Here is a 21,033-nt window from a genome sequence, read left to right on the forward strand (position 1 = left end):
TCACTGTGTATCTTCAGGGTGGCCTCAAACTCACAGCAGTCCTACTACCTCTGCCTCCCACGTACTGGGATTAAAGGCGTGCACCACCACGCCTGGCTTCTCCTTTTTAAAAAACATTTTATTGGATTGGAGCGATGGCCTAGCCATTAAGGTGTATTGCAGTCAGGTTTGCATTGCTCACAGACAACACCTGACCAAGAGCAACTTGTGGGAAAATGGATTTATTTTGGCATATAGACTCGAGGGGAAGCTCCATGATGGCAGGGAAAATGATGGCATGAGCAGAGGGTGGACATCACCTCCTGGCCAACATCAGGTGAACAACAGCAACAGGAGTGTGCGCCAAACACTGGCAAGGGGAAACTGGCTATACCACCTGTAAGTCCACCCTGAGCAATACACTGCCTCCAGGAGGCTTTAAATCTCAAATTGCCATCAGCTGGGAACCTAGTATTCAGAACACGTAAGTTTATGGGGGACGCCTGAATCCCACCATTACGTGGTATTTGCAAAGCCTCAGAACTTGGGTTCGGTCCTCTGGTCCCACCTAGCAGACGCAGAGCCCTCACTGCCCGTCACGTGCACAAGGGCACACGGGGCTGGAGTTCATCCACAGGGGCCGAGGGCCTGGGTGTGTGCACTCTCTCCCCCCACCTTTTTATGTCTCTCAGAAAAGTTTTATTTGTCTGGGGGAGAGAGGCATATAGAGAATGACACGTCAGGGCCTCCAGACACATGTGCCACCTTGTGCTTACATGGGCACTGGAGCATTGAGCCTGAGTCCTTAGGCTTCACAGGCAAGTACTTTAACTGCTAAGCCATCTCTCCAGCCTTCCTCCTCCTCTTGAGGTGACATGCAGTCATCGGTCCCGTCGGCCTCCTGGAGGTGGCACAGTGGGGTTTACAGGTCCACGTCCTAACACTTCACCTCACAGATGGCACCAGCATGGGGACTCCTGCAGGGCGCGTGGGGGTGCTGGCTTCCTGTGGGCCATGTCAGCCCACCTAGGTGCTCATAAGCAGCCTGGTCCCCATGGGCTTGTGAATGCCACCGAAGACGTCCCTCTGCTCCTCAGCGCATTCCCCAGAGGCTTGCCTTTGGTGGCTGAGTCTGTGATAACAAGGGTGCCAGACGCTTCCTCCTCCCTAGGTGCAGTGTTTAAACGCCACATGGCCAGTCGAGGGGACAGTCTACTTGCCCTCTCTGCCCCTCAAAAAATGTGAGGTCTATTCAGGGGTGCACTGTGCATCCTTCTGAGCCTTGCCTCGCTTCCCTGTGCCCAGCAGCGGGAGGCTGAATCTCAGGCCTTAGAAGTGCTGTTTACCTAGCCATGTGGACACGGGATCCCCGCTTTTTAATGCTGTGAATGGTGTGACAGGGTTTCCCCGGGGTTTCTGACCAGAAGTGGCTGGAGGCACTAGTGCGCCAATTCTCTATATGCCCCTCTCTCTTGCTCTCATTTAAAAAAGAAAAAAAAAGTTTATGGGCTTGCCTCAAGCTTTAGCTGGGCTTGGTAGCACACGCCTTTTATCCCAGCACTTGGGAAGCAGAGTAGTAGGATCGCTGTGAATTCGAGGCCATCTTGAGACTACATAGTGAATTACAGGTCAGCCTGGGCCAGAGCAAAGCCTTACCTGCGGGGGTGGGAGGCACAGTGCCTGGGTTCCATCCCTAGCACCATCCACATTTAGTCCAGACAGTGCTGTGTGCTTGCCACCTTTCTACTCCTCTAAATTCTGAAATCTGGATTCTGAGAAGCCTTCTGGCCCAGTCAGTGCCATAGACACTTTTTTCATGGGGCAGCAAAGGCCAATGCAAGAATCAAACTGTGGGGACATAGGGCTGGAAAGATGGCTTAGGGGATAAGGCACTTGCCTGCGAAGCCTAGGGACCCCTGTTCAACTCTCTAGGTCCCACATAAGCCAGATGCACAAGGTAACACAAGCACACGAGGTTGCATATGCACACAAGGTGGCATATGCGTCTGGAGTTTGATTACAGTTACTGGAGGCCCTGGAGCACCAATGCCCTCTCTTGCATTAAAAAAGGGGGGCGGGTGTGGTGGCACATGCCTTTAATCCCAGCACTTGGGAGGCAGAGGTAGGAGGATCACTGAGTTCGAGACCACCCTGAAACTACACAGTGAATTCCAGGTCAGCTTGGGCTAGACTGAGACCCTACCTCGAAAAAGCAAAAAAAAAAAAAAAAAAAAAAAAAAAAAGAAAGAAAAAAGAAAATCAGCTCCAAAAGGCCAAAGCCATACAGGCAGGTGTCTAGCAGCAATCCCATTCCTCGGAACCACTTTACTGTTGCAGTCAGGTTCACATTGCTGGTAGAAATCACCCAATCAAGAGCAGCTTGTGGAGAAAAAAAAAGGTTTACTTTGGCTTACAGACTTGAGGGGAAGCTCCATGATGGCAGGGGAAAACAATGGCATGAGCAGAGGGTGAACATCAACCTTCTCTCCTGGCCAACATTGGGGGGAGAACAGCGACAGAAGACTGTGCCAAACACTGGCATGGGGGAACTGGCTGTAGCACCTGTAAGCCCGCCCCCATCAATACACTGCCTCCAGGAGGTGTTAATCACCAAATCTCCATCAGCTGGGAACTTACTACTGAGAACGACACCTAAGTTTATGGGGGACACCTGAATCAAACCACCACAGCTGAGGCTAGGTTCAGTCCCACAGCATCCACATCACCTTGGGTGGACATTCAATTGCACCAGCAGGAGACCCTGACACACACATATACAAAAAAATACAAATAAAAAAACCCCAGAAAACAGTAACTCCAGCACAAGGGAGGGGCCACAAGATAGTAGGATTGCTGGTCACCCACCACATACTTCACACATCATAATGAATAAAATTAAAAACAACAGAGCTGGAGGGATGGCTTAAGGCATTCGCCTGCAAAGCCAAAGGACCCACATGAGCCAGATGCACAAGGTGGCACACACATCTGGAGTTCATCTGCAGTGGCTGGAGGCCCTGGTGCACCCATTCTCTCTGTTGCGTCTCTCTTTCTCTCTCAAATAAATGAATAAAACTTAAAAAACAACAACACTGACATGACCCTTGAGAATGTGCTAAAATGGCTGGATCTGGGGTCAACCAGCCTGTGCTTGGTGCTCAGTCTCACTGAGAAACACGGAGCTGCCATCCACCAGCAGACGACATGCAAACAAAAGAAGTGTTGGTAGGTGATGGTGGCTGCATCCAGGGTGGCCTGTCCTGAGGCCCCTTGGACACTGCTGGAAACAGCCCTGGGGGAGGAAACAGTGTGTCCAGCTATGGCCGGTGCACCTACGATGGCTGTGCCTTATTCAGATGACGTTGGAAGCAGCAGACCCAGTGCCCCGAGCAACTGGGCAGGCCGGAGGAAGGACCCCATGAGGGGAAGATGGACAGAACAGCTGGGTGCTGCTGAGGGGCAGGAGGACTGTTTGCACAGAGCGTTGCGGGTAGCAGTGTGCTGACATGGGTCAGATCCCACCGTCAACTTTCCGGTAGGGTTTTGTACCTTGAGGTGGACTTGCAAGGGACAGGAAAAGACCTTCTGAAGTGGGATCCCAACTCCTTCCTCAGACCACCTAGGGCGCCAGGGGCGTGGGGGGGGGGCACGTGCTCAGTTTGGCCCGGCCCGTTCCCAGCAGAGGCCCAGGCTGGCCACTGGCCTGCAGCTCTGCTGAGAGGGCACTTTCTGCTGTGTAAACTGCTCGCTGGTGCTGGGCGTGGACTTTCTCCCCGTGGATCTATAATTCTCAGAAGAGAGGCTGAAGAATGACCTAGAAACTGCCCTGGAGACGGGGTGGCAGCTATTAGCTGCAGGCCCTGCTGCCCACCAGCCTACCCAGATCTGCCTCCTCCCTCTGCCTCATCTATAGGTGGGCCCTAGTGTCCTCTAAGCCCCTCCTCGAACTCTGTGCTGCCTTCCCGGCCCCTCCCGACGACATTCCTCGTGTCCCAGGCAGGGCAAAGGGACAGAGCTCAAGGCAGGGGCTGCTCAGCTGTAGATGACAGCCAGGTTGCAGCACCCGGGCCCTGGAGGAGGAGGAAGCTGACATGGGGTTCCGGCAGGGTGAGTGGAGCCAGGGCCAGCGCGAAGCCCCAGGAGAGCTTCTCCCCAGCACCTGGGTGCCTGGGCTCTTTGCACAGAGGGTAATGGGTGGCTACACTCTCACTGCCAGGGAGGAGAGCAGGGGACTGGTGGAGACTGGCTCGTGGCCCACAGGGCCTGGCTACCCCACTGTATTCCTGGGCTAATGTTGGGAGAAAGCAAACATGGGGTGGCTGCCGCCGCCGCCAGGTATTCCTAGAAGAGGCCTGGGGGAGGGCCAGCAGCTGGACATCAGTGACCCTAAGGTCACAGGAAGGCTGAGGCTTGGCCATGGACGTCCCCCTGGGTCTGGGAGTGCAAGTGAGCGGCGAGACCCCACTGAGGATGTTAGGAAACCCCAGTGCAGGCTGACAGGCGGAGCCTTTGGAAATGGGGTGGCAACCACTTAACCCTGACACAGCCAACTGCGCAGTATGGAGGTGAGTGGAGGGGACTCCCCAACAATGCAGGAACTGCCCAAGGGCACTGCCACATATGCACCACCTAGTGGGGCACTGTGTTCACCAAGCCCACCCTGAGCACCAGCCCCTAACCCCAACACCACTCTACAGGGAACCCTTGTCCTCAACCTCCCATGCCAGCCTGCTCACAGGAGGCAGGGGCACAGCGCACAGCCTCTAAGTGCCCTACCACAGTCCACCTCAAGTCCTAAGGGAGGCTTTGGGACAGACCAAGTTCTCCTCTCCTTCCCTGCACCGCCCAAGGAACTTGCTGTTGACAGTGGACACACGGCATGACAGGGTTAACCAAGCCAGAGCACGGCGGGGCAGGGCTGGCCACAGTTGCCGGCAGTGGGGAAATACAGAGGGCAGTAGCGCCACTCTGCAGACGGCCTGGCCCTTACTCACTGCCCGCCTGCAGCCTGCTCTGCATGAGGCACGATGGCCCTGAGGACAGGTGAGGAGCCCATGTCCCCTGCCACTTGCTCTTGGCTCTGGGGTAGCCAGCCCACAATGCCATGCCCACGGGGAGAGGCTCAACTTCCTTGGCTGGAAAGGGGGTCACATCTAAGCCGGGCATCCAAGGGTCTCTGTTCTTCCCTCCCCTTGTGGCAGTGCAGGGAAGGGCAAGATGAAGACAGAACACGTGGGCATGGTACTTAGCCCTGGGCCCAAGGTGCAAAAACTAGACCCAGTACTTCTCCAAACCCTGCCTACGGCCCTGCTGGGACTGTGCACCAGGCTGCAGCCCCCTGCCCTCCCAGCCATCATTCCTCTTGGGCCTGGCACTGGGTAGGGAGACCGTGTCTGGCTCCTTGTCCACCTCTGGTGTGCCCACCTGATGTCTGGAGCAGCCCCCACCAGGTCTCACCCCAGGATCACCTGTTCCCTGCCGCGGCAGAGGTGCAGTGGGTTGGGAGAAGTGACGGTATCCTGCCCCGGCCCAGGCCGCAACGCTCTGCGCACCCCAGATCTGGGGCGCTGTGGCTGGGGAGGCTTCTGGCAGGTCCAGGCCTGGTGTGTGGCGAGTGGCGAACTGGATTCCTATTGGCCTGAACCACAGGCCCCGCTTTTCTGTTGGCATGGGGTGCAGGCTGCACATACTGGGGAGCCAGTGAGTCCTCCACTTATCAGGCAGGGGGTGTTCGGATCACTGTTCAGCCACAGGGGACAGGTGGATACGCCATACAGGTTGGTAGGAGGGCCAGCTCCTGGCCAGCAGTTTGGCTCCATTTCTCTGCCTGGCTGGCGCAGAAGCCCCAGGTGCCACGTAGCCTAGCGGCCAGAGCCCAAGTCGCTTGTGCCCATGTGGCTAGGGTGACACAGGAGGCAAGCCCTCAGTGTCCCCTGCAGTGAGACAGGGACCACAGACTGTCCCATGGGATGGGGAAGTCCAGTCACCTTCAGGGCCAAGGACACGGCAGTCCTGTATGCACGCGTCACTCTTCTCTTGCTATGGGCCCCGCCTGGGGATGTTCACCATCTGGCTCACATCCTGGGCCACGGTGCCCCAGAGCACCTTGCCAAGCCCCTCTCCCCGCAGGCCTGGCCCTGGTGGTGCTGCTGGTCTCCTGGGTGGCACTGGGCCCCTGTGGCCTGCAGGGAGCAGAACCCGGAGTAGCGGTTGATTCCGAGGGCCCTGGGTGCCCTGCCATCTGCTCCTGCAGCTACGATGACTACACAGATGAGCTCAGTGTCTTCTGCAGCGGGAGGAACCTCACAGAGTTGCCCGATGGCATTCCCGTCAGCACCAGGGCCCTGTGGCTTGATGGCAACAACTTCTCCTTCATCCCCTCGGCGGCCTTCCAGAACCTCTCTAGCCTGGACTTCCTCAACCTGCAGGGCAGTAGGCTGAGCAGCCTGGAGCCGCAGGCTCTGCTGGGCTTGCGGGGCCTGTACCACCTGCATCTGGAGCGAAACCGACTTCGGAGCCTGGCGGTTGGCTTGTTCGCGTACACTCCGGGCCTGGCCTCGCTCAGCCTGGGCAACAATCTCCTGGGCCGACTGGAAGAGGGCCTGTTCCGGGGCCTCACCCACCTCTGGGACCTCAACCTAGGCTGGAACAGCCTGGTGGTGTTGCCCGACACTGTGTTCCAGGGCCTGGGCAACCTCCGTGAGCTGGTGCTGGCTGGCAACAAGCTGGCTTACCTGCAGCCAGCACTCTTCTGTGGCCTGGGTGAGCTGCGGGAACTGGACTTGAGCAGGAACGCACTGCGCAGCGTCAAAGCCAACGTCTTTGCGCGGCTGCCCCGGCTGCAGAAGCTCTACCTGGACCGCAACCTCATCACGGCGGTGGCCCCTGGCGCCTTCCTGGGCATGAAGGCGTTGCGCTGGCTGGACCTGTCCCACAACCGTGTGGCTGGCCTCCTGGAGGACACCTTCCCGGGACTTCTGGGCCTGCATGTCCTGCGCCTGGCACACAATGCCATTGGCAGCCTGCGGCCACACACCTTCAAAGACTTGCACTTCCTGGAGGAACTACAGCTCGGTCACAACCGCATCCGGCAGCTGGTGGAGAAGACATTTGAGGGTCTGGGGCAGCTGGAGGTGCTGACGCTCAACGACAACCAGATCCAGGAGGTCAAGGCAGGCGCTTTCCTGGGCCTCTTCAATGTGGCCGTCATGAACCTCTCAGGTAACTGTCTGCGGAACCTCCCGGAGCAGGTGTTCCAGGGCCTGGGCAAACTGCACAGCCTGCACCTGGAGAACAGCTGCCTGGGCCGCATCCGCCCACACACCTTTGCTGGCCTCGCGGGGCTGCGCAGGCTCTTCCTCAGGGGCAACGGCATTGCCAGCATCGAGGAGCAGAGCCTGGCGGGGCTGCCGGAGCTCCAGGAGCTTGACCTCACGGCCAACCAGCTCACGCACCTGCCCCGCCGGCTCTTCCAGGGCCTCGGCCAGCTGGAGTACCTGCTCCTCTCCCACAACCAGCTGTCAGCGCTGTCCGCAGACGTCCTGGGCCCCCTGAAGCGGGCCTTCTGGCTGGATGTCTCGCATAACCGCCTGGAGGCGCTGGCTGACGGCCTCTTCTCCCCGTTGGGGCAGCTTCGCTTCCTCAGCCTCAGGAATAACTCCCTCCAAATTTTCTCACCCCAACCTGGCCTGGAGCGCCTGTGGCTGGAGGGCAACCCCTGGGACTGCCGCTGTCCCCTCAAGGCACTGCGGGACTTTGCCCTGCAGAACCCCAGTGTCGTCCCTCGCTTCGTTCAGACCGTCAGCGAGAGCGACGCCGGCCAGCCTGTGTACACCTACAACAACATCACCTGCGCCAGCCCCGCCAGCGTCTCAGGCCTCGACCTGCGGGATGTCGGCGAGGCTCACTTTGTGCACTGCTGACCCCGGTGCTGCTCACGGGGACGCGCTGTCACCACCGTGATGAGCTGTCTTCTAGAGGCCTGGGGAGGCCACCACCCCAGTTCTAGGAGACAGCTCCAGGGCTGTTCACTTCTAATGCAATGTTGACAAAAATTAAAAACAAGCAATAAGCACACCTGTGGCTCTGAGAGGACTGGAGGTCACCTGTGTTCTTTCTAGCTCGGAGCCTGAGGGAGCTACCACGCCAGTCCTGTCCCCCCATGCGGTTTAGATCCTGTTCTGTCCTAGTGCTCTTGCATCTCCAGGACATACTCCAACTCAGGGAATGCCTAGTGTTGACTCAGGTCCTCCCGAAACCTCACGGCCATGGCCCTCCCCACCAGAGCATTGTGCTGGGACTAGGCAGGGCCTCACAGGTGTCCTCTCTCAGACAGCTGGATGTCCTGCATAACCACCTGGTGGTCACCACAGTTGGGGTATCAGAGTGCATGCTGGGGGACAGGAAGCCAGCCAACTCTGACAGAGCACACTTCATTACCTGCCCTCTAGATTTTAGAAGCTACCCTTCCTCCAGTCCTAGGGCGCAACTGCTTTCCAGAGGTGTCCTTCCTGATCCTTCACATTGGGAACTTGCTTTTGGTCTCAGGCTTTGTCTTGGGTCTTTAGCAGTGTGCCTACTAGGCAGGCCCATCCAAGGCTTTCTGATAAGAGAAAATGACTCTTCCCACCCTCTGACCCAGATACATCCTCACCCAATCCTTAGGGCCCAGGAGCCAGGGAAAAACAAAACAACAAGAATGCCTGGTCCAAGCCCTGGAATGCAGCAGTAAAAGATGCCTTGGCCCTGGGGACAGGAGGGTTCGGACACCAGACTCGGATGGATGGCATGACACATTTAATGACACTGCCCTGTAATGGACGGCACGACACGTTTAATGACTCTGCCCTGCAAAGTTATCAGACATACCGAGGCCCGTCCCACACCTCACAGGACACTGTAGCAGAGCTCTGTAGGTCCTCAGGGTCACCCAGGAAGACAAAGTACTGGTGAGCTCAGGTACAGCGTGGCTGTAGGGCACAGAGGTGATCTTATCAGCTAGGGATGTCACTATCTCAGATAGACAGCTGTCCTCTCTCAGCCACAAGCCGGTGGGTGGAGCTGCTGTTCCTAAGTTCTGCCCAAAATGCTACTTGCTGGGAGGGGGGAGACAGGGCACACAGGAACAGGGGCAGGGCCTGCATGGAACCCACTGCCCAGGCCTGGGAACAGAATCCAGGACTTCGGCTCTCCAAGTTCCCAGAGGCTGCAAGCTGGGCCCACACCAGCACTAGAAGGCAGTCATGGGGCTGCCTGTCAGGACAGCAGAGCAGGCATCCCCTGTAGAACTTTCTGGGCTATGGAGGTGAGTGCAGGGAATGCTGGACTCTTGGGGAACTCCTGGATGAAGTCGCGGCCCTCCTCCAGGCTTCTGGTGAGGTCAGGGTCCAGAGGGACAGAGCCTGCAACAACAGAGCCCAGGAAGAGGATTATCACTGTGAGGCAGCCTGTCTACCCACTGCCAGAAGTCCATGCTACTGGCCTCCCAAAAGGCCAGTCTAAGAGTGTGGGACAACTAGTGAGCACCGTGGTGTCCTTGACAGTGGCATTCCCAGAACAGCAATGTGCGGTCAGATAGGAGAAGCTTTATGTTGGTCAATCAAGCAGAAAGGTGGCAAAATGCCATGGTTAGTACCCCCCACCCTCCTAACATAGACAGCTGGTGGGAGACAGCCAGGTCCCCAGTTGGCACTCACCTAAGAAGGGGACTCCAGCCAGCTGAGCCAGCTCCTCCCCACCACCCGTGGAGAAGACGTTGGTGCATTCCTAGGAGATAGGGGCTATGATGATCCAGCTTGCAGACCCACTCACACATGGAGGACTAGTGGCTAAACTACAGCAGATCTGGGGAGCAACCCAAGCAGTGTCTTCTCTAGGTAGCCATGAAGTTACTGACCTGCCCGTGGGCGTGTAGTAGGACCCCTGTTTTGTCAAAGTCCCCACCTCACTTGTAACCTTGCAGAGCCCATGACAGCCTGTCCAGTTCCTGACACTCACAGCACAGTGTGGGCAGGCAAAGCCGCTCATGTTCTCCACGACTCCCATCACTTGCAACCCAGTCTTCCTGCAGAAGGTCAGCTCCCGCCTCACATCTCCCACAGACACTGCCTGTGGGTGCGTCAGGACAGGGCTAGTCAGGTGCAAACCAACCAAGAATCCAAGAACCAACAGGGAGGATGGTCTGGCCTGGCCCAGCCTAGCCAGGAGAGGTCACATACTTGGGTGAGGGGAATGGGATGGGGCTGCTGGCATGGTACCTGTGGAGTGGTGACCACAAGGGCCCCCAGGGGCCTGTAGGGACGCAGGGCTTCCACAATAGCCATGTGCTCATCAGAGGTCCCAGGGGGTGTGTCCACAACCAGGAAGTCCAGCTCCCCCCAGGCCACGTCCGATACAAACTGCTTTATCAGTGCTGTAAAGACCCCGTAGATCAGTGGCCCCTAAGGAAAGGGTGGGCAAGGGGAACTCATCTCACCCAGCCCCAGGACCACCTGTTGTACAAGGTGGTAAAGGCCCCACTGGTGGTTTGTCAACGGGAGTGGGGATCTAGAGGCAACAGGAATACAGAGCCTTGCCCTCACAAGCACCCTTTGCTCCCCAGTGGCTTTGCACCCAAATGTCTCCATGCCCCACCCTGCAGAGCTGCAGCTGACTCCCATTAGGGCCGTGTTTGAGTACAGAGCCGACTCTCTTGGGGGAATCTGTGTCCAAGCTGCTGTAGGGAGTGAGGACAGGAGCAGCCTCTCACTACCATCAGGAAACCTGAAGCCAGCTTCAGCATTCCTTTCAGGCCCTTGTTGGGGGTGCAGGCAGCAGCGAAGCATTCCTTTCCTAACTGGGAGACAGGGATGCTGCCGCCCCTCCTCAGTCTCATTTCACACTCCCCAGAGCCCACGCTGGCTGTCATGGACGCCTTATACAGTTCCTTAGGAATATGGGCACACAGCTCTGCTGGCTGGACCAATGTGAACAGTGGGACTGTTTCTGTGGGATAAGAAGGGTCTCAAAAATTGAAGCAGCCTCCGAGGGGAGGGGAGGCGGCCTCAGCTTCTGTGAGGCCCTGGGGCCTACTGAGCATGGGGGAGGTGAAAGGCCTGGCCTGCGCTGGATCGTTACCATTTTTCTTGGGGCCTCTCCACACCACAGCCTCGTCTGGCTTCTCTAGCAGGAAGCCTACAGACATAAGGGAAATGCTCTGCTCCTGATCCACGAAAACGGGCACCCAGCCGCGGTCACACTGGTGCACTGCCTTGCCCTGAGCCCGGAACATCCGTGGGATGCTGGGGCCACAGAGATCCACATCGAGAATCCCCACCTGTAAGAAGATGGATGGTGAGGAAGAAATCTGCAGGATCTGCTGGGGGCTGATGCCAGCGCTGGACAAGGGGCTCACCTTCTTGCCCTCATGTCGAAGTGCCAGGGCCAACTCTGTGGAGATGGTGCTTTTGCCAACGCCGCCCTTTCCCGAGAGAACAAGGATGATGTGCTGGACGCTTGCCAGGTTCCTAGGCTCTAGAGAGAAACGAGTTTGGGAGGTCCGAGGCTGTGCACACCTCCAGCCCTCACTGCTAGTCATTTGGCGGCACAAAGCGCTTCCTTCATTGGGGCTCCACTCAAATGTGGCTGCTCCCCTTCACCTTGAAGCAGGCAAGGGTCGAAGGTCTCTTAGAAGACCCAGCCCTAACCCATCTCCACTCCTGTAGGAGGACGGAAACTTCCCAAATCGATTCATTTTACAGTGTGTACACGTGGTTCCTTGTGCAAACAAACGCACGCCCGTGCGCGTGGTGACACGCTCACACAGCCGGCTCCCTGCTAATTCCAACAGGGCTACAAGGGAAACTGACGAAGGTCCTTGTTAGGACTCCGAGTGCGCCGAGGCGGGCTCTACACCTCGGGAGAGGCAGCCCCGAGGCCTCGGGCGGGTCTCCGAGAGGACGACGGCTCTGGGGGCAACAGTGAGTGACCCTCCGTGCTGCAGCAGCGTCAACCGAGGCGGGATGCAGGAGACCTGAGCAGACAAGGGATGCGCCAGCGCCCCAGCCCACTGCCCGTGCAGCCCACGGGCGCGCCTGCTCTCCGGATCCCGCCAATGCCTCGGCCCGCTGCGAACGCTCACCAGCCGCGGCCGCCTCCATCCCGCCGGGCCAGCCCCGGCTCGCGCACTCCTTCCGCTTCCTCTCTGACTCTCAGCCAGAGTGACGCGTCTTCCAGCCAATGGGCGGCGCGGTTCCTCCCTGTCGACCAATCAAACCGTCCGTGGAGTTCCGGATTCGTGCCCACAGGTGACGTCACGGGGCTGGGCCTACTTCTGCGCCCAATGGGCGTGTGAGCACCGCTTTGACCGCCCCACTGCGACCAATCGGGACGTGGGCTCAGGATTGACACTTCCGCCAACCTCTAGGTGACAGCCTGGTCCCCCGAGACCCGCTCCCGCGCGAAGCCCCGCCGGCCGCGCCCGCCTCCCGCTGCCCGGCCCATGCGGCGCGGGGGGCGGGGATTGTTTACGTCGCGGCCCGAGCGGAAAGTGGGTCGCCGCGGCGGCGGCAGGTGAGCGTCGCCCGGCCCCGGCTCGGCCCGGCCCGGCCTCGGCGGGCGGCGAGCTGACCTTGCGGGTGGTCAGGCCGGCTGTCGTCTTTGTTCCCTGGCGACCGTTCGCGGCGGGCCGGGCGGGGACTGCGGGTTGCATCGTCGTGAGACCCGCCTCGGGCGTGGGAAGCCACCTTGGGCTGCGCCGCGGGCTAGCGTGGCCGCGTCCCGGGCGGCGCCGGCTCATTCATTGGGCTCTGGCTGCGGCTCCGAGTGGCGCTCGGCCAGTCCCCGCTGCCGCGGCCGGCGGGCGAGGTAGGACCGTGCGGGGGGCAGGCGCGGCCTGGGGCGGAGAGTGGACGGGGTCTGCAGCCGAGCGGCCGGAGCGGCAGCCGCTGAACGTTTCATCCCGAGAACGGCGAGCCTCAGCAGCCAATTTTAAGGCTGTTTCAGAGGAGATAAGTGGGCTGTAGTGTGTGAGCTGGATGGGCGAGAGGAAGTTGTCCAGTTCAGGAGGAGGCGGCAGGTCCCCAGTGAGATGGAGGACGCTCTCAGGTGTGGTGTTCCGGATGGATGACTGCCGTGTTCTTGGAACGAGGAACTGGAAGTTGGAGATGCCATTTGTCAAACTAGACAGTGGAGGAGGAACACGTTAGGTGTGATATGCCCGAGGGACAGTCAGCTCCTGAGCAGAATGCAGAGATGGGCTGGGGCGTCTTCAATGATGAGTGTCTGGGAGGCGCTTTACACCATTGCTCTGGGTTTGATGGAGATGCTCAGGAAATGGATCAAGGTATGAACTTGCGAAGATTTTTGGAGCCCTGCCTTTCAGCTTGCCAAGTGGCCCAGAAGTGAGGCACAGTTGTAGGGTGGAGGGCTGTAGAGCACATTTTGTCATGCCAGATTTCCCCAGAACTCAAAAGTTAATTTTCTTCCAGGTCCCTGACATCATGGCCCGACGCCCGAGGAGCAGCAGAGCCTGGCATTTTGTCTTGAGCGCAGCCCGTCGAGACACAGATGCCCGCGCTGTGGCTCTGGCAAGCACTACTAACTGGGGCTATGATTCTGATGGACAGGTAGGTCCTAGCTGCAGGGTAGACGTGACTGATCTAAGAACAGGGAGTCAGGGGTACTGAGCTAGGGGGCTGGGCTGTTTCCTGGTACCTGTTCTTGGCAAAGCTCTTTGGTCTGGCAAAAGAAATGTAACCTAAGGGTGACAAGGATTCAGGACAGTGAATGGGGGTCCTGGATGCCGTGGGTCACTTTGCAACAAATGCCTTTTCTGTCTGCCTTGCTAGTTTCTAGAATAATGGCTAGCTTGCTACACATCTGTGATTCTTTTTATTTTTATTTTTTCTTTCTTTCCTGAAGTGTAGGGTCTCTCACTAGCCCAGGATAACCTGGGATTCACTATATGGTCTCCGGCTGGCATGAATCTCACAGTGATCCTCCTACCTCTGCCTCTTGAGTGCTGGGATTAAAGGTGTGTGTCACTATGCCCAGCCTTTTTTTCCTTGGCTTTTTGAGACTGTAGCTCAGGTTGGCATCAAACTCATGACAGTCCTTCTGCAGCTTCTGAGGGCTGGCATTTATAGGTGTGTGCCACCCTGCCTGCCTGGATCTCTGGAGAGGAAAAAAATGAGTAAGAATGAATGGGTGTGCCAGGGCTGCCAGCCCCTGCAAACGAACTTCAGATGCATGTACCACTTTGTAAACCTGGCTTTACATGTGTACTGGGGAGTTGAGCCCAGGTCAGTTTTCTTTGCAGGCAAGCACCTTAACTGCTGAGCCATCTCTCCAGTCTTGGATCTGTGTTCTTAAAGCTCAGGCTTCCTGTGTTAAATCTTTTTGTTCCCCCCAAGGTAGGGTCTCTTTGTAGCCCAGGCTGACCTGGAACGCACTATGTAGGCTCCTGGTGGCCTTGAACTCATGGCCCCTGCCTCCTGAGTGCTGGCAGTAAAGGTGTGGTCCACCATGCCCAGCTTCCTGTGCTAGTTCTGCCAAGAGTTCCCCTGGACTTGCACAGAGAGGCCCGGCAATGTGGGCAGGGGAAAGACCCCAGGAAGTTACCTAGCCAGATGCATCTGCTGGTCCTGTAGGTGTGCTGGGGCAGGGTGAAAGGACCCTAGAGTGGCTGCTTATTTTACTTCGTGTGCTTCTGACACCTCCCTGGCAGGCTGTGTTGCCTGTGTTGTCATGGTTATCAGTATTGTGGCTTTTGTTCAGCCAGGTCTCTTGGTAGGGGCAGGCTCCTCCTTGAGCCCTATGGGACCTCCAGGCTGTGAGGAGAACCTAGAAGCTAAAACCTGACCTCTGAGCCCGGGGCCAGCTGAATTCCAGCCATGCCTCCAGCTGTCAGCCTGTCTCACAGGCTCGTGTGGGATGGAGTGACATATGCATGCTGCTGTCCTCTGTCACCTAATGGTCTGTGGTATGATGTGGGCTGATGGCAGGTAGTTGCCCTGGGAGTGTCAGCTTGGCCTTTATCCTGGCTCCTGACTCTGCCAGCCTTCACTGAGGGAAACCCCCTCCTCTGTCACTAGGGTGCAAACATCCCTTTTAGCCCAGCAGCTATTTTGGTTGGCTCTTGATGAGTTGTGTTCACTTTGGCATCTGGGTGTCTTATACCTGGCGCTGTGGCCTCTGGGCTGTGCACCCAGCCTGGAGTTGGAGGGCAAGAGACCCACTTTCCCCTCAGATGTGTCTGATACCAGTTACGTCTTTGCTTAAGCTACCTCAAGCACCCCATGATAGACATAGGGAAGCAGGAAGCCCTTGCTGTGAGAAAAACAGCTATGAATCAATCACTGATAGCAGAATGCTTCCATTTGGGAAAGGATAGTGAGTACCTGGCACCCACAGTGGGGCTTTCTGGGCAAGTGGCAGGAGCTGTGGTGTGTTCATTGTGTGGGCATAGTAGGGCCAGATAGAGGCCAGGGATACAAAAGCCAGAGCCTAAGTGGTTGCCAAGTGGGCATGTAAAGACCTGCATGATGGTAGAAAAGGAATGGTGTGACTTGCAAAAACCTCTCTGGCCAATCTCCCAGGACTGGGCCATTCAGTGGCTGGAACCTGACCAGTTCAGCCTTGGTGCCTGGCCATGGCCACACCAGGCCCACAGGCTCAAGCCACAAGCCTGTAACCTCCTGGAAGGGTTTCCTACAGCTGGGGCTTGGTGCAGCAGCCTACTTGGCCTAAGATCATTCCCTTTGCCTCCAGAACAAAAGGGTCCAGAGAAGCTCAGGTTGCACACTGTGAGGGTCGTCATGCTGGACCTTGCTGTTTGGGCCATCCCTGAGGTTTAGGGCGTAATGAGCTGCCTAGAGAGGTAGGAGGGTGGGCTGTGGTAGGTCCACAGGTCAGCTGTGTAGTGTGTAGAAATGGGACTATGAGGTGTGCATTGAGTTCCAGATGTAATAGGAAGCCAGCCCCAGGGGCCATTTCCCCTCCTCCCCACACCAGGCACAGGGGCCAGTTCCCAGGTCAGGTGTCTATAGCATGAGATGGGCCATGGCATGTTCCTTATTTTCTTTCCCAGGCAAGAGTTAGGAGGCTAGGAGAGGGTGGGCTGCTGACAGAACTTCTTGCCCCTTCCCTCCCAGCACAGTGAGTCAGATTCTGATCCCGAGTACTCGTCCCTGCCACCATCCATCCCCAGTGCTGTGCCCGTAACTGGAGAGTCCTTCTGTGACTGCGAGAGCCAGAGTGAGGCTGCCTTTTGTAACAGCTTGCACATGGTTCACCGTGACAAGGACTGCCGCTGTGGTGAGGAGGATGAGGGTGAGTATCCTGCAGGTGCCCTTGAGGAAGGCTGGACAGGTTCAGTGAGACTGATAAGGTGGGCCCTGGCTCTGGCGCAGTGGGCTTAGCCTGGACTCTTCTGTCTTGCAGATTTTGACTGGGTCTGGGATGACCTGAACAAGTCCTCGGCCACTTTGCTGAGCTGTGACAATCGCAAGGTCAGCTTCCACATGGAGTATAGCTGTGGCACTGCAGCCATCCGGGGCACCAAGGAGCTAGGGGATGGCCAGCATTTCTGGGAGATCAAGATGACCTCTCCTGTCTATGGTACTGACATGGTAAGTGGTTGCCAGCAGGAGGGCAGCTGCCTGGGGCCTTGTTCCCAGGCACCCCTCTGCCCAGCTCCACTGTTCCCAGATGGTGGGCATCGGGACATCAGATGTGGACCTGGACAAGTACCATCACACGTTTTGCAGCTTGCTTGGCAGAGATGAAGACAGCTGGGGGCTCTCCTACACTGGTAGGTGTGGCCCTGGGCTGGGCTAGGGCAGGCAGGACTGCAGACCTTCCTGGGCTCACCCCACTCCACTCACTGCCCTCAGGACTGCTCCATCACAAGGGTGACAAGACCAGCTTCTCCTCGCGCTTTGGCCAGGGCTCCATCATTGGTGTCCATCTGGACACTTGGCATGGGACACTGACCTTCTTCAAGAATCGGACGTGCATAGGTGAGGGTGCTTTCCCTCAGCCCAGCTCTGAATGGATACTGCAGATAGTGCCTGCAGGATGTGGCCGGATTGAGGCCTGTCCCGGGTGGGACCAAGCTGGCTGTGACCTGAGGCACCTCGAGGGTGAGCAAGGCCGGCCAAACTGGGGTCGTTAGGCCAAAGCTGAGTCCAGCATCCTGCCTCAGAGTGGCACAAGCTGTTCACCTTGGCAGTTTGTGGGAAGGCAGAAGAGCATCCCCTTCCCCTCCTGCTCTTTCCTTCCAGGAGTGGCTGCCACCCGGCTGCGGAACAGGAGGTTCTACCCGATGGTGTGCTCCACAGCGGCCAAGAGCAGCATGAAGGTGATCCGCTCCTGCGCCAGCTCCACCTCCCTGCAATACCTGTGCTGCTACCGCCTGCGCCAGCTGCGGCCCGACTCCGGGGACACCCTCGAGGGCCTGCCTCTGCCTCCGGGCCTCAAGCAGGTGCTGCACAACAAGCTGGGCTGGGTCCTGAGGATGAACTGCGGCCGCCGAAAGCCCCCTGCGCCCCCACCCAGCACTGTGGCCGAGAGCAGACCCTGCCAGAGGAAGCGCTGCCGAAGGACCTGACTTGCCCAGTCAGAGTGGCCCCAGGGTGGCCGGGACTGCCTTCTCTAACCCTCCAGGGCAGCACGAGAGGGAAGGACCGAAGTCTGTCTGGGGTTGTCCCTGCCTCCTAAAGGCCAGTCCATCCTGTGGGGCCTCCAGGGCCAGATTGTCAGGTGTTGGGGGTCCTTGTGCTGCCTGGGAAGTGGTGCTGTAAAGTCCTTCGGGTCTTCCTCCCTCCCTCTGTGTCCCAGTAACAAGCAGCCTAAGCACTCCTGGACCCTGGGGGGGGGGGGGGGGGGAGGGACGTGTGGCCAGGAAGGAGGAGTCGGTCTTTCCCAGCTTGCTTTGCATGTTGCCAGCTCCTGCTCACAGACTTCAGCTGGTGCACCATGTAGGGTTTAAGTCTCACTCCCAATGTGACATTAAAAGGCCCACACCAAGGCCTGGGCTGCCTGCATTTGTCTCCCGCTGGGTCTGGCTGTGTCTAGCAGCTTGTGGAGGTGTAGGCCTGGCTCTCCTCCTCCCTGGGTCCTGTACTGCTTCTCTCAGGGCAGCCTCAGAAGCAGTGGGACAGGGTGGTGCTCTTCAGCCCCTCCCAGTGCCCTGCCATTAGGCTCTCTGCAGCTGGTGTGTATGCAGAGGGCAGAAGCCCAACACCCCAGGTTCTTCTGTTCACCCCAGCTTCCACCTTTCACCTTCCCTGGAACTCACATCCAACCAGTCAGTTGCTGAGTGTTTACAGCAGCTAGAGTCCCATCACCTTGCCTGCCCCGCAGGGTGACTGGTCAGGCCTGTGGATTGGTTCCCAGGCTGGACTGTGTTTCCTTCTGGTAGGCAAGCAGGAGGCCCGGGGTGCCATGGGTGTAATCAGGAGGCCAGGTCCAGTAGGAAGTCAGGATTGGTGGTAGTGAGGAAGAGGCAGATGCGTCGTGAGAGGTCAGGCCCCACTCTGCGGGATTGTCTGTCTCCAAGGGTCTTGACAGGGAGGTCAGCCAGGAGGCCCAGGCGCTCCTGCTCCGTGCTGCAGGCCATGAGAGCCTAGAGCATGCGTAAGTGTGAGCAGGCAGACTTCAGTCTCCATTCCTGAGAGGGGAATGGTATGGACTGGGGAACACTCACCTGTTGCAGAAGGCGGGGGGAGGGGAAGGCGGTGATGACAGCATCAGCCACAGCTGGGCTGACCCGGTTAAACTGCCCGATCTGCCTCAACCATACTCCTCGAAGCCCAGAGCCATCTCTGGTCACTTTTAGGCCTGAGGCCCAGCGACCTGTGGTGCAGAAGGGAAAGGCCTGGGAATCCCGATACTGCCTGAAATAGGAAGTAGAACAGGAGGCTTAGCGAGCCCTTCCCTTTCCCCACAGCTCATCAGAACCCTTGTGCCTTGCATGACCTCCAGAGTGCTACCCCCACAGCAGCACTCACTTTGAGGGGCGCTGGGCGAGGGCCTTGGTGAAGGCGCACACATGCTGACTCAGTTCCTGCCAGGAGTCTACCAGCAGCACGCGCAGGTCTGCATAGAGCTGAAGCAGTACCAGGGCCTGGGAAGGGTGAGCTGTGGGTACGGGCTGGACTTTCCCCAGGGACCACCAAACCCAACAGTGCTGGAAGCCAATCACTAGGCCTCAGCAACCAGTGCCCGGGTCAAGGCCAACGATTCTCACCCTACCCATAGTGGCCCTCACCTCCTCCACCTCGGGCCAGCTGATGGTCACGGTGGTTTGGGCCTCCTTTGTCCTCTCTAGCTGCTGTCTCTTCTGGACACTAGGCTTGTGAGACCTGTGCAAAGGTGATCTTCCTCAGGTTTTCCACACCCAGTCTCCTGCCTCTGCAGGGCCCACCCAGAACGGTGGGGACGGTAGCCCTAGGAGGCACCCTATGTTCCCCTGGAATTCCATCCTAGCCAGCTCTACTAAGGACGTTAAGGGGTGTGGTACCACAGGTATGTGTCCAGCCCGATGACAGCCAGGTGGGGGCGGGCCGGGTTCTCAGCAGAAAGCCAAGGCAGGTTGCTGGGTGGGCTTGTCATCTGAAAGTACGAACACATGCAAACTTGTTTGCCTGAGGGTTGTGGGAACACACCCACAGCCACCAGAGGGAAGAGGAGCAGGGTAAATGAAGCTCATAGACCCTCTCCTTGCTGACCAGCTCTTCCTCCCCAAGGGCAGCGAGGCTGGGCAGCGTCTGGGCACACTCCAGATTCTGGAGGAACAGAACCAGCCCCCCACCCCCACCCCGTTTATGGTCCACTTCTGTATTCAGCCTGGCACTTAGCGGGCGCTTAGCTGACCCTTGGACACTGGCATCTACAGTTTAACTGAACTGCAGTCCAGGCAAACACCAGCCAAACATTCTTCCCCTTCTCAGTTGTGTAGGCAGAACCCAGCCAGCACTTGCTTTCTATATTTCCAGCCAGGGCACTAGAGCCCCATGCCACCGCTGACTTGGGAATACAGCCCCTCAGGACAAAGGACGGGGCCTTCCCCAGCACCTGGGTCAGCTGGGCGGCACCCCGTAGAAACTCCTGGGGCTCCAGCAGTAGCAACTGTTCGCACTCATCCTCATTACACAACTCGGGAGGCACCTGTGGAGACATCAGGGGCACTGCTAGCCATCCTTGGCCTGTGTATACACAGGCTCTTCCCCTTGCTTCTTAGCTAACACCGGCCATAACAAGAGCCCTGCAGCTCTGAGCGCAGCCAAGCCCAGGCCTTCCACGACTGCTCCCCAGAGGGCCAAAACCTTCCCAAGTTCATGGATGGCAGGAACCCTGACCCCAGTCTCATAGGGACAGGAGGGTCTCAGGCAGCAGCTGAGTTCTGAATGCTTGGGCATTCATTACAAACCCTCTGTGAGGTGCGCGCGGTGTTCACAGCTGTCTGTCCAGCCCGAAGCCATCATAAACCCTCGGGCTAGGGCACTAGGAAGGACCACTCACGCCGCTGGTGCCGGGGTCGGGCCTCCCGCCGCTCCACTGCAGGCTGCGGGCCAGGCGCTGCGGCTCGATGCGGCACTCGCAGCCCAGCGCGCCCAGGGCCTCCATCAGGATGTCAGAACCTGCATCTTCCAGAACGGCTGAGCGCAGCCGGGGACAAGGCGGTCATTCCTCCCTTCCCCCGCCAGGGCCCGAGGGGTGGGGACGCTGCCCTGGAGGGGGGGTGTCGGCACCCCATTTTCCAACCCCAGCCCCGCACCTGGGTCCACGCACACCGCCAGGCGCTTCAGGACCTGATCCGACCGCAGCGCCCCGGCCGCCGCCTTGCTCTTCCCCGCCGCGCCCCGGCCTCGAGCGCCGACCTCCGGAGCGGCGGCGCCCTCGGCGTCCGAGTCCGAGATCTCCCAGGTCGCGGGCTGCCGCCGTTGGCCACGGCGCGAGCCTGTGCGTCTCCCGGGCCGGGCCTCTGCCATAGCCCCGGCTTTCTCCACCTATTCCGGACGGACGCACCCGGACGCTTTAGCCCGGACGCCAGCCGCTTCCGGCACGGGAGAG

At 58.5% G+C, this 21,033-nt stretch overlaps 4 protein-coding genes across 10 annotated transcripts; 2 read left to right on the forward strand and 2 right to left on the reverse strand.

Moving 5' to 3' along the window:
• Positions 1-3,786: 3,786 nt before the first annotated feature.
• On the forward strand, positions 3,787-8,068 carry Igfals (insulin like growth factor binding protein acid labile subunit). 3 transcript variants are annotated; one of them, XM_045161743.1, is made up of 2 exons: positions 3,787-3,892; positions 3,976-8,068. In XM_045161743.1, exon 2 carries the CDS (start codon positions 5,949-5,951, stop codon positions 7,899-7,901), a length of 1,953 nt encoding a protein of 650 aa, XP_045017678.1. In that variant the 5' UTR covers positions 3,787-3,892; positions 3,976-5,948; the 3' UTR covers positions 7,902-8,068. The 3 variants fall into 3 exon arrangements, with proteins under 3 accessions (XP_045017678.1, XP_004652229.2, XP_045017679.1); XM_004652172.2 differs by having other exon boundaries at positions 3,792-5,022; positions 6,109-8,068; XM_045161744.1 differs by having other exon boundaries at positions 3,792-4,086; positions 6,109-8,068.
• A 724-nt stretch (positions 8,069-8,792) lies between these two features.
• On the reverse strand, positions 8,793-12,297 carry Nubp2 (nucleotide binding protein 2). Of its 2 annotated transcripts, XM_045161745.1 has the most exons (7): positions 12,098-12,297; positions 11,372-11,490; positions 11,095-11,293; positions 10,236-10,390; positions 9,976-10,086; positions 9,675-9,744; positions 8,793-9,380 (listed from the first exon to the last, which is right to left on the reverse strand). In XM_045161745.1, the coding sequence occupies exons 1-7, from the start codon at positions 12,114-12,116 to the stop codon at positions 9,235-9,237; spliced, it is 819 nt and encodes a 272-aa protein (XP_045017680.1). In that variant the 5' UTR covers positions 12,117-12,297; the 3' UTR covers positions 8,793-9,234. The 2 variants fall into 2 exon arrangements, with proteins under 2 accessions (XP_045017680.1, XP_004652035.2); XM_004651978.2 differs by lacking the exon at positions 12,098-12,297 and having other exon boundaries at positions 11,372-11,966.
• A 155-nt stretch (positions 12,298-12,452) lies between these two features.
• On the forward strand, positions 12,453-17,986 carry Spsb3 (splA/ryanodine receptor domain and SOCS box containing 3). 4 transcript variants are annotated; one of them, XM_045161231.1, is made up of 7 exons: positions 12,453-12,528; positions 13,446-13,583; positions 16,110-16,287; positions 16,399-16,586; positions 16,666-16,768; positions 16,851-16,976; positions 17,241-17,986. In XM_045161231.1, exons 2-7 carry the CDS (start codon positions 13,458-13,460, stop codon positions 17,564-17,566), a joined length of 1,047 nt encoding a protein of 348 aa, XP_045017166.1. In that variant the 5' UTR covers positions 12,453-12,528; positions 13,446-13,457; the 3' UTR covers positions 17,567-17,986. The 4 variants fall into 4 exon arrangements, with proteins under 4 accessions (XP_045017166.1, XP_045017167.1, XP_004652228.2 ...); XM_045161232.1 differs by lacking the exon at positions 12,453-12,528 and adding an exon at positions 12,748-12,822; XM_004652171.3 differs by lacking the exon at positions 12,453-12,528 and adding an exon at positions 12,890-13,300.
• Positions 15,904-20,951, reverse strand: Eme2 (essential meiotic structure-specific endonuclease subunit 2). Its single transcript, XM_004652170.2, has 8 exons — positions 20,738-20,951; positions 20,482-20,618; positions 20,035-20,127; positions 19,481-19,572; positions 19,229-19,322; positions 18,969-19,084; positions 18,665-18,854; positions 15,904-18,583 (listed from the first exon to the last, which is right to left on the reverse strand). The coding sequence occupies exons 1-8, from the start codon at positions 20,949-20,951 to the stop codon at positions 18,413-18,415; spliced, it is 1,107 nt and encodes a 368-aa protein (XP_004652227.2). The 3' UTR covers positions 15,904-18,412.
• Between the last annotated feature and the right edge of the window lie 82 nt (positions 20,952-21,033).

This window comes from Jaculus jaculus, chromosome 11 (assembly GCF_020740685.1).
Source record: "Jaculus jaculus isolate mJacJac1 chromosome 11, mJacJac1.mat.Y.cur, whole genome shotgun sequence".
In the NCBI taxonomy this organism is placed as follows: domain Eukaryota; kingdom Metazoa; phylum Chordata; class Mammalia; order Rodentia; family Dipodidae; genus Jaculus; species Jaculus jaculus.

What these genes read in the sequence shown, in the direction of transcription:
- Igfals (XM_045161743.1), top strand. Translation starts at nt 5,949, where the DNA reads ATGGGGAAGTCCAGTCACCTTCAGGGCCAAGGACACGGCAGTCCTGTA.
- Nubp2 (XM_004651978.2), bottom strand. Translation starts at nt 11,554, where the DNA reads ATGACTAGCAGTGAGGGCTGGAGGTGTGCACAGCCTCGGACCTCCCAA. An exon ending in GAGAGGCCCCAAGAAAAATG is followed by an intron (nt 10,391 to 11,094) that starts GTAACGATCCAG and finishes GGGTCTTTACAG; the next exon opens with CACTGATAAAGCAGTTTGTA. An exon ending in TTGTGGTCACCACTCCACAG is followed by an intron (nt 10,087 to 10,235) that starts GTACCATGCCAG and finishes ACGCACCCACAG; the next exon opens with GCAGTGTCTGTGGGAGATGT.
- Spsb3 (XM_004652171.3), top strand. Translation starts at nt 13,202, where the DNA reads ATGCAGAGATGGGCTGGGGCGTCTTCAATGATGAGTGTCTGGGAGGCG. An exon ending in CTGTCTATGGTACTGACATG is followed by an intron (nt 16,587 to 16,665) that starts GTAAGTGGTTGC and finishes CACTGTTCCCAG; the next exon opens with ATGGTGGGCATCGGGACATC. An exon ending in CAAGAATCGGACGTGCATAG is followed by an intron (nt 16,977 to 17,240) that starts GTGAGGGTGCTT and finishes CTTTCCTTCCAG; the next exon opens with GAGTGGCTGCCACCCGGCTG.
- Eme2 (XM_004652170.2), bottom strand. Translation starts at nt 20,951, where the DNA reads ATGGCAGAGGCCCGGCCCGGGAGACGCACAGGCTCGCGCCGTGGCCAA. An exon ending in GTGCCGCCCAGCTGACCCAG is followed by an intron (nt 19,573 to 20,034) that starts GTGCTGGGGAAG and finishes TCGTACTTTCAG; the next exon opens with ATGACAAGCCCACCCAGCAA. An exon ending in GGGCTGGACACATACCTGTG is followed by an intron (nt 19,323 to 19,480) that starts GTACCACACCCC and finishes ACCTTTGCACAG; the next exon opens with GTCTCACAAGCCTAGTGTCC.